This window comes from Vanellus vanellus (genome assembly GCF_965231255.1).
Source record: "Vanellus vanellus genome assembly, chromosome: 6".
Taxonomy (NCBI): domain Eukaryota; kingdom Metazoa; phylum Chordata; class Aves; order Charadriiformes; family Charadriidae; genus Vanellus; species Vanellus vanellus.
Genome location: NC_138911.1, coordinates 20485944 through 20497063, shown reverse-complemented (window position 1 = coordinate 20497063; position 11120 = coordinate 20485944). Strand labels below are relative to the sequence as shown.

At 39.5% G+C, this 11120-nt stretch overlaps 1 protein-coding gene across 1 annotated transcript in view; it reads left to right on the top strand.

Moving 5' to 3' along the window:
- Positions 1 to 1274: 1274 nt before the first annotated feature.
- Positions 1275 to 11120, top strand: part of LRRC56 (leucine rich repeat containing 56) — a gene marked incomplete at both ends in the record, with an annotated part of 53609 nt that continues 43763 nt past the window's right edge. The window contains one exon of the mRNA XM_082485063.1: positions 1275 to 1430. Within this exon, the coding sequence (XP_082341189.1) occupies positions 1275 to 1430 (156 nt within the window). The remainder of the gene's footprint in view (positions 1431 to 11120) is intronic.

The window sequence follows — 11120 nt, the reverse complement described above, 5'->3', positions numbered from 1 at the left end:
TCTCTGGTGTAAACCTCTCTCACCTACTAACTGTCCAGTCCTCTTGAGCAGTAATGACTAGCTGAGCAGTGGGAACTTCTTATATTTTTCCTAGCAGAAATTACTCTTGTGTTTAACTGTTTATTAGTATGAAGGGGAAGGAAGGTGGTAATTCTCAGGTCTTGGCCACCACTGAAGCCTTGTCAGCCAGTTGTGATTAGCTTGATTATTTAATTACTTTTCCAGCACTAAGAATAAGTATTGCTTCACAGTGGAGAACAGAGGAAAACTGCAGGTGTCCCTTCAGCAGAGTGAGAAGGCTTTTCTCTAGTCTAGCCTTTTGTTGTTACAGCAACGTTTCCAGCTGTGAGACTTCCTTGCTGCCAAGTAGTAGTAAATAACTGTATAAATCATGGTAATGCTTGTACCATTCCAATACAGCTGATTGCTTTTTGACTCTAACGGGTGTACATACGCTTATTCTCATATTTCAAAGTTAATTGTTAATATTTCTGTAAAAGGAATAGCATTGGGTATTGAAGAATGGACATGTTTGAAGTGCTTCATCTTCAAACTTTGGATTTCATTCCTCACTTGAAGCATACACAGTTTTGTTTCAATAGTATTTTAATTTTATTTTCAACAAGACTCTCTTCAGAACTAGAAGGCAGCAGTCATGGCCTGCCTGACCCAGAGGGCAGTCAGTAACAGTGCAGGTATTTAGGACAGGAAATACAGACTGCTGCTGTCCATGCTATCTACAGGCAGACCTCAAAATGCTGGAGAGAAGTGGGGACACATCTTGATGCTGGCACTTGCAGCCTGGAGCTCGACAGAGTTTTGCTGAGCACTGTTCGCATTTCTCAAGAGGGAATGTGTAGGTAGGATGCCCGTGGAGATGGCAAGTTCATTGCCACCAGAAAAGGGTGAGTGGAGTAGTGAGAAGACTGGAAAGGACTAGTGTCCTGAGTTGTTTGTTCTCGGCTGCCTTCTTTGTACAGAGTCATAGGTATGCCTGGCTTTTTTGTATAACTGCAAAGGATAGTTTGCTGTAAAAGCTTACACTCAAAGCTGAATGAGATGTGGGACTAGGATAGCTCTTGAGGGTGAAGAAAAGGAAGAATATACATTACATGATGCATTGCTTTGGGTTCTTTCTGATTAGAGAAACCTGTATCACCATAGATACTTGCTGACTTGCAATGAAACTCAAAATAAATTTTGCTAAAGATAAAATAATAAATATGGGAAAAAAATCAGACCACTTCTTATCCTTTTGTTTAAAGCATATTGAGATGGACCCAAAGAGGAATCCTGGCAGAGTTTCTTGTCCAGGCTCAGCTGGAGTCCGGGTGACTGATTTGAGCTGGCGAGGCAACCTAAATCCCACTCCGCTGATTAAAGATGACGGAGATTTACTTATGGATGAATACCTTTCCCCCAGGAAACTGGTGAGTAGACATCCAACTTTTAATGAAGTAAAAGAGGTAAACAGGCATATACAGAGCTGTATTAACCTTCCAGCTACTCTTATGATAATTGCAGATTGTTGCATATCTGACAGTTAGACTTCTGCATAAAGTAGATTCTGTCTTATGGAAATTTATCAAATATTTGTCCTCCTTTCACCTTGTTTAATATAAAAAATATTCCAAGCATGAATGTTGCTGTCTTTATTTACAGCTTTCTTAAAACAGCATGAAGAAAAGTACAGGTAGCATAATTATAATTTAAACAGATCTCATTAATGCCATCTGAAGTACCTTGAATCGTAGCATTAGAAAAAGCTTTTTACATTAACCTTGTTCTCAAGATTGGAAATCTCTAACTTTAAAAGCACAACTTTATTTTGAGTTAGTGAAATCCTCTGTCCTGCTAAGAAGACAATTAAAATATTCTGCAAGTGCTACAAGTACTTTCTATATATATTAAAGTGTGTGAAATTTCAAAGCACATTTTGAAAGCCATGTTCATTTTTGACTGGGGGAAATTATTTTGATATGCAGCCTGTTGAAAAAGAGCAACATGTTGAAATCTCTTGTGACGGAATATTTGGTTGCATATTGTGCTGTATTTGCTCAGGACTGATTAAGGGTGAAATCCTCTGGGACATGTAGAAGCTGAGAAAATAACCTCACTTATCCCTGCTAAAGGGAGGGAGAGCTGAGAGGAGAAGTTACGGGGAGAAGCTCTAGCATTCTATGTTGCAGAGCTGGGTGGAAATTAGTGAGAGACAGATGGGGCCAAGGCTGTGATTTGGATGCTCCCAGCAGGCAGGGTGGTGACTGCAGTGTCCGTAATCCTCTGGGCATCCACTGCATTGGTGGAGAGACACTAGCTGCTGCAGGGGGCATATTCCAGCTGCCACTCCCTAACTATATACCTGTCACAATTTTGACCATGCACTGTAGATTAGACAGCAAGTTGTTCTCAGAACTACTCTTCCCTTAGTAGCTAAGTCTTTTAGTGTTTCTAAAATGTTTGGAGATGCAAAAATCACTTTCTGCAGAGTGTATATTTTAAGCTTTCTAGAGAAAAATTGATGTATGATCTTATGATCTATGCCATTCACTTTCCTTTGGCTCATGATGGACACTTTCACTTTTTTCACTTTCCTTTGGCCTCTGACAACTTCCTGGTCCTTTTTAAAAATCTGGCATAGAGTTTGATCAGTCTAGTGTGTTTGTGGCCTACAATACCCTGTATAAATCTAATGGGAAGCTCTCAGATTAGTCTGTTTTCTTAGGGCATGGACCAAAGCCCATTAGAGTAACCAAAACAGCTGCCCTCTGACTTCAAAAAACTCTGAATTAAACCCTTAGGAAGTTTTTTGTTGGCATAAAATTCTCTCTTTCTGAAGCTCTCCTGCTTTTAGTTTACAGTAAATTGTAAGCAGAAAAGTGTATGTTAGACAATGTTACCCACATCTCATTAAGTTGCAGTTCATTATTTTGTAATATTTTTTAAAATACAGATCAGAAGTTAAATTTACCACAATTCCAGACTATTTTTAAGAATGGGAAAACCGCCTTTATTATTCATATGTATTCTATTGAACTTAATCAAGTTTTGTCTCTTTAAGATTCTGTGTATCAACATTTGTAAGGAATTTCATTTCAGAGACTCTTTTAAATGGATGCATACTCTCCTACTAATTTTTCTGGACACAATTATTTCCTGGCCCTGGAACCCAACATTTGTGTTGGCATAGCTGGGATACTTCCTGCTTAGAGGAAAAATTACATGACATTGTCAAGGAAACATTAACAATGTTTATAACTTGTTTTAATAATGTATCCAATCTATCTATTCTTTGACCTTTATGTTGATCAAATGAAAACCCTTGCTTCCATGAATTTACTTCCTCTGGATTTGCAAATGTAAAAATAGATACACTGGTCAAACATTTAACCCAAAACAAGTTTTCACATGCTTTTTTTTTTTTAAGGAACCACATGCCATTGATAACCAGATGGTTTGAAAGGTTATTTTGCTTAAATCAATACACTTGCAATATCATTTTGGTTGTCTTTTAGTTGTGAAGATTTTAGGAGTTTTTGATTGTATTTGCTGAAGTGCTCTGCGAAGGAAACTAATAGATTTTTAAAATACATGCTCATTAAAGTAAGATTATTGTACATTCAAATATGGACATAGGCCCCAGTTCTGCAGTGTTGCATAGGCAGATTTCTGGACACCTGATGAATGTTCCTGAAGAAGTGTTTTGTTCTGAGACATATACTCAGCTTTACTCTTTGCTCCTGCAATGTTCTGTCCTGCACCAGTCCAGTTTGAACTCGGGAGGCTGAAAGGTCTAGCTGTGCAGAATCTATGAAGATTAGGCACCTTGGATTGCAGCTTGCAGCCTTGTCTCTGCCTGCACATTTTACTCATTTTGTCCTTTTTCTAGGGGAATAGCACTCTATTTAGTAGTGAAAACATTGGCAGTCTACATTAGCAGTCCTCGTTATTAAGGACACTCTAAAAGGTGTGATACCTTCACTTTTTTTCCAGTTGCCAGGTTGTTTTCCTCCAAAGAGAGGAAAGTTTGGCTTAAACTGATTCTTCTTTTATTTTTTTTTCTTTCCTTTCTGCCTTCTTGGACCCCATAGCACTTAAGACAACTTCTACAAAACCATTGATCCTTTGCCCATTCTTTTTCTCTCCATAGCAGATCCTCACCTCACCTCAGCAAGTCTTATACTTGCTCAGCACAGGTTTTGTGGTCTTCTGTGGCCTCATTTCAATATAATCTCGCTTGCTGCAATGTCAAGCAATGCCCTTTTATATTTGAATACTCTTCATCCAAGCTACAGGTCAAAAGCTTTTGATGCAAGGGTTGGTATCATTAGATGTTCTTTTTATTCTTTCTGCTAGTATTAGTGTCAATTTTCTGTTGTACTATTTAATCTTTGTCTATATGAATAGGCATTCTTGCTTTTTTCCATTTGTGCCTGTCCTATAAATATTTACAGCTCTCTGCTCTGGCGGTACTTGTGTTGTGCTTATGTGTTGTTGTCAGATGTTGCAGAATACCAGGGTGAGCAAATTCCCCATTCGGTCTTTGTTCTGAAAACTGGCTATTAATGGGCAATACATTGCAATTAATTTTTAACTTTATTAGGGCTGTGGCACAGATTTCTCATTAAGTGTGGAGGAACTGAAATAAAGGGCTCCACCTGTCTTGAATCAGATTTTTATTTTGTTCTATTAACCCTCATCCCCTCCCCGCTGTTTGCAAAGGACTTTCCTGACTTTCACAAAAAGCATCCCACTTCTCAGAATAAACTCATTTTACAAGGTCAAATGTCTTCCAGATATTGTCATGTTATCAAAACTAATCATGTTTGTGTGTGATCTTTAGAGAAGAAAGGAAGTATTCTTCTTATATCTCTATTTATTGATCCTGCTCCAATTAATCATGTTTTCTAAACTTAGGAACACGTGTTCGGAAGTGGTGTTTAGTTTTGTTGCTCAGGAGGTTAGGGTGTATTTCATATGGTATGCACTCATCCTCATGGGGAGAAGAAAATCCTTGGAGGGTCCTGGAACAACAGACTGGATTCTTGCTGAAATGACTGAATCGTTTCCTTTTTTTCTTGGCAGAAAGTTTTCCTCTCAATTGTAAGCTAAATGGATTTGAGAAAAAAAACCTGGAGATCAAGGAAGCAAGTGCAAAATCTTGATAAATTAAGTAGAGTCAAGGAGATGGAAGTAACTGGCTGAATTTGGATCCTTCATTATAATTGTATAATCATTTAAATATAATAATTAAAAAAAAATGGTTTGAAGGGACCTCTGGAGGTCTACCAGTTAAATCTTCTGCTCAAAGCACAGCTAGCTTCAAAGTTAGATCAGATTGTTCAAGGTAGCACATAGTAGTAAACATAATACCATGAAGAGGAAAAATATTGCAGAGCCTCATTTAGTTTCAGAGCTGTTCTTTTATATGTTCTTATCCTAATGCTAATGCCTTTACTACAGTGAAGGCTTGTAGTTGTTATATTAGTGTTCATCTTGCTACTTAGGCATCTGATGTTTTACATTCAAATTGTCACATCAGGAATCTTTATATTTATATGCATACACACATATGCGTGCCTTCATATGAAAAAAAAAACCCAGATTTTCATTTGCATACAGTCACAGCTGCTTAGCTAACATAAAATGGCAGATTACAGTCTTGAGTTTTGCATGTTCAATGACACAACATTGAACAATGATTGTAGCTACTTATTATGCACCTAACTTCTAGATAGGAAAAAAATTAATATTGGGATATGACTTTTTTTATATCTATGTGAGGGAAAGTAAATCCTTAAAACAAATTTAAAACAAAAATTGATGTAAGGATATCAACTATTCTGTCCACTCCTGACCTGCATGTTAATTCTGTGCATAGTTAAAACTGAGCTTGTTTCATCCAACAGAAATGATACAGGCTATTTCTGGGAGACCAGCAAACCTCCCATATAGTTTCTGGAGCCTCACATGCCCTTTGAAGTTTGCAGTAGTTAGGAGATGTCCCAGGAACTTGCAGCATCAGACCCTTAATACTAGTTTAAAAAGAGAAGGTTCCAGTACTGTGAATCCCCAGCATGGGTCAGGGGAGAGCTGAACTGGGGATGGCAAGACTAGGCAAGGGCCGATCCATGTAGATCTGTAGGTGTGACTTGGAGGCTTTGGCACAAGAATAAAGACATTTTTACTAATGCATCCACCACCACTTAAATTTCATAATCATTGTGCTCATCTACATTTTTCATAAAAGCCAAGAAGTTCTCTCTTTATCACAGATTGAACACCTAGCTAATATCTTTGTCTGAGGTGAGAGAAGAATGTATGTATATGCAGAAAGTAGTGAAATACAGCTAAATATTGTAATTATGGTCGTCTACAGCATGTAGCCATTTTGAAAGGAAGACTGCATGTAGGACCACAGGGAAGTTCTCTTCCATCTCATTGAAAAACCCTTGACTTACAATCACTCAACAACACAAACCTTGTTAACATTCTAGTAATTTTCTTCTTAGAAGAAGTATCTTGTCATACTTGTAGCAACACTGATTTTTTTAATGCAGGGAGAGATTACGCTTTAGTTGGGAATTTGAAATAAAATCCCTGCAAAAAGCAATGAACACATGAATGGACATGAATGTAGTATTTGCATACAGGTGTAGTATTAAAAGAAAATAAGATCACCACTCAGGAATTTCTGTCTTAGCCAAATTAACCAGGATCAGCAAAATAAATGCACAGCTGGAAATGCTTCTCTGGCAGCTGCATGCAACATGCTCTTCAGCAGCATATCTACTTTTCTTAGAGTATGTGAAAAATCTGGGGAAGAGAGAATAAATCAGTTGTATATACCAGCTTTAATTGAACAGATATTATCCGCCAATTAAGGGATTTACAGAAAGCTGCAAGTGGGACTTGAACTGGATTTCCCAGCATCCCCAGGTGACTGTTCTGCCACTTGAGAAGCTCTGCAAGCACTGGAGTATTTTTCACTTGCAATTTTTTACAGAATACATATTGGCTCTTCTTGTCAGTCAGAGGAAAACCTTTCCAAACTCGTGCATGCTCTCCAGTTAGATATTGGCCAGACATTTTGTATGATGGGAATGGTTTGTGAGCCATCATGGAGTTGCTTCCTAAAATACTGGCTAAATTATTTACCAATAGCTTCTGCATGATCTCATGGAAAATAATTTTTCTCCTATTTTGAAGGAGGTGCAAAAATATAAAGCAAACTTCCTCCGTCTTTGTTTACTTATTGTTTATTCATCTTCAAAGAATTCTGCAGTGCTTTGCCATGGAAATTTATCCTTTCAAATAAACAAATTTAGGGTGGAGTATAACGCTTGCTGCCCAGAATCAAGCTGTAAGGCTACCTTCTTCAACATCGTGTGCCAGAAAGATTTTGATGTTTGATTCTTCAGAAAACAACCTCCTTCTCTATATGACCGATACCCACCTTGCTGGGCAGTAGATGGGTGGCAAGCAGAATCCTCTCTGGACAGCAATAATCAGCCTGGAATTATAGTTAGTTTTTTCAAGGTATCTTTTTGATGTAAAATAACTCTGAGTATATCCAACTCTTTGGCTAGAACAGATCCTTGGTCCCTTTTTGTCTGCCCTACATTGAGGCTGAGCGGCTTGTAAGCAGCCAAAGAAATCCCTAGATGGCACAGCACCTTCATGTCTGTAAGTATTGCTGGGGCACAGGCAGAGACCTTCTGTCCCTGGCTCTCAAAACAACCCTTTGAGCTGTGGGCAGGTAGTCATTACCTGAAGCCACAGTAGGACGCTAAGGCAAGAGCCTGTCCTAGACCTGGCATGGCTCTAGGAACAAAGACATGCAGAGCACCTTAGCATCACTTCTACCCATGTGGTGCCAGACACCTCTCTATCCAAGCTCATGATCCCTTCGGTGTGTTTGGCCATGATTTTTTTTTTCTTTTGCTACCCAATATCTGCAAAATTGTTCCTAAATATCCCTCCTTTCAAATTTTGGTGAAGGTTACCATGCTTTGAAATTAAACAACGACATAAAAGGGAGATCCTGCTAAATATGTGTCATCTTTATTTTAAATGTTTCCATATCCTTCCCTAAATCTCCCCTGTCCTAGTGCCAGAATTTTAGCTGTGTCCTGAGACTTATCACACTTCCAGCTGCACCACTATGCCAAGAAAGGTGTCTGGGGAGTAGGAGTGTCCTAACTATCTTCCACAGGAACTGTCTACCATGTAACATTCTCTTGAACTGCCGCCCTGACCTTTTGCTTGCTAACTAGCTTGCAGTCAACATCTGGGGTCTCTGTGCTTCTAGTGCCTTTGAATGAGCTGGTATATTCAACCTGAGAGCGTTTCTTGTTTCCTTCATGTAGTACAATAGCTTTTGCATCCCATGGACAATCGGTTTCAAACTCTCCAAGCATCTCCTTGGCATTAGCAGATGGAATGGACAGCAATGTTCAGAGACTATTGGAAAAGCAGAACGGGGAAGTGGGGACCGAGAGCACATGGAGTCTGTCATGTCTGGTTAGCACATGCTTCAAGGCAGCTATCTATAGTTCAAAGAGCTGTTGATGGCAGCCAAAAGCTCTTTCCAACACTGGAGCCACAGCTCTGCTGGTTGCAGTACAAAATGTGGATGTGCTGAGCAGCTCATCTTTCAAGGAAAAAAGTACACGTGGTGGATCTGGAAGAGGAAAAGGAGGGCAAAGAAGCACACTGGTAATGCCTGGTATGAGGAAAAGTAATAGGGAATCCTGGAAGAGGAGAGAATATAACTTTATGCAGCTTTTATGCTTGGATTTTGAAAGAGAACAAGCAGCAGAACTGTGAAAGGGAGCTGTCTAGAATACAGCAGGGGGAAGGACAGCGTGCAGGGAACTTGCAGACAGCAAAGGAGAAAGGCATAGGCTCCTTGTGGCGCCAGGACCTTCCATTATTCTACTGACAAAATGTATGACCCTAAGCTTATTACTGGTTCTGAGACCTCTTCCGATTCTGTCTTCTAATGATGTAGGCTCTTAAGACTATTTTGATGGGGAGAGGGGAGATATTTTTCAGAAGCAGCTTCCTTTAATGACAGTAAGCTTGTGTCCAAGTCCAACAATCTGAGTGCATGGTTGTGTGCCAAAATGTCAGCTAGCTCTCATTTCTTACATACTCTCGTGCTATATGACAGACGGTGTCATCTGTTGAAAAGGATTACTGCAGAATGTGTCTTGCAGTGAGAGAACTTGTGTTTACTTAAGGGGAGGAAGAAGTCTGTAGTTGGTAAGACTGCCTGCTTTGCAGGAGCAAAACTGTTTTAGTGGTGGTTGCATCTGGGGATAGAAAGCAAATTTCTGGATGCCATTGTGCACTCCTAGGTTTTCACCTTGGACCTTTGTTTCTCATACTCTAGCAGGGAGGGAAGAAAGTCTGGAAGCTTTCTTAGGCTCAGCCTGATTAAAATCACAGTTTAAAAAAATAAGATTAAAAATAATTTTAAACACAATATTTTAAAGACAATTCAAAAGCAGTTGAAGATTTGGGATAATTCTGTTTCTTAGGAGTCCAAGTCAAGACCTTACAAAGGGAGCCAGTTTTTCAAGGAGGGATGCTTAGCCTTTTCAGGAAACTATGTATGCCCTTTTATACTGTCATCTTAGTTACACTCAGACTATGTTTGGTCCTTTGTAAGAGGATATGGAACGATCAGAGTGAATGAAGTTGCAGTCGCTTGTGCGCAATAGAAATTTTACTTGGAGCAGGAATGTCAAAACTGCCCTTTTTCCCTGCAAAATGAACTGGATGTTCTTGTGGTTATTTTTTCTTCCCAAAACTCATAAACAGAGGTGATCCTACACATTCCCTTCTAATCAATAATTTCCCCCTTATTAAACAAACTAACGAATGTTGTAACTTTTTAATAGTAAGAAAACTTGTCTCCTGTACATGGAGGTTGTTGAATGACTTCCTGCCTTCCTCTTGAATAGAGGGGCAAAAGGCAGGTGACAATACTTCTTTCAGCCCGTGCTGTTGATTGCATCATTGAGGAGGAGACACTGATGCCAGGGTCAGCCATTTCTTTGAAGTGGACATTTTTAGCCCCACATCCTAACTCTTTTGACATAGAAAGGTGAAAATTTAGCAGTTGTATCTCTATGCATAGCATCAGCTCTTCCGGGCAGTTACTGTGCCGCAAAAGCCTTGTTTCTTGTCTCTCAAGGAGTGTTTCAGACTCCTCTATGAACCAGTAACCCATCAGGAAGAAAGGATACCGTTCCCTATTAGTCTGTTTTGTTGAATTCATGCATGGAAACATGAATGGAATTCATGCATGGAAGCACGGTGCACTAAGCACCCAAAGCTGATGTGGTGGGAGGTGATGGGACACATAGCTTGGATGACGGAGTCTGGGGAGAGAGGAGCTGGGTCATAGCAGGAAGGAACAGGGGATGAGAGTGGCAACATGAGATTGCTTCAGTGGCTTGTGGAATTGCAGCCTGGAGTCTTACGACTTCACAGCCTTACTGTAGTTTTCACTGGCTGTCCTAGAGCTTACCTCCCCGCTCTGCATATAGCTTCTACTTGTTTCTGTCCTCCTGCTTACCTTTGCCAAGGCAAAATCTACATGTGTGTATCAACACAGACTTTAGGATATTAGGAAAGATCCCATTATACCCTTCCCAGGAAAGATCCTGCATTCATACACAAACCCTTGCTTAATGCAGTGGTTGATCCTATTACTAAGATTTTGCAAAAATAATGAAAGATTTTAGAAGCTTCTGTTTGAATTGCCTAGGTCTTTTCAAAGGAATTTGTAATTCTTGTCATTAGTGTTGCCTTCTTTCAGAAAAGGGAGCTTCTTGAGCTAAAATCGTGTTTCCTTGTCATAGTTTTGGGTTAAAAGGCTGGACAGTGTGTTTGTTGAGTTTTACTGCCTACTGCCTTTTTGATTACAGGTGACACTTAAGGGTAATGTTTCCTATCTGCTGAAGATTAGCAAAAGACATACAAATCTTAAAGCATGGACGTACTGTTTAAGTGAAGTTAATCGGCATGTAGGTCTCTGTTATTGATTTGCAGCTTGAACATGACTCCCAGCCTTGACTCTTTAAGCAATGTAGAAGTTATGAGAGACT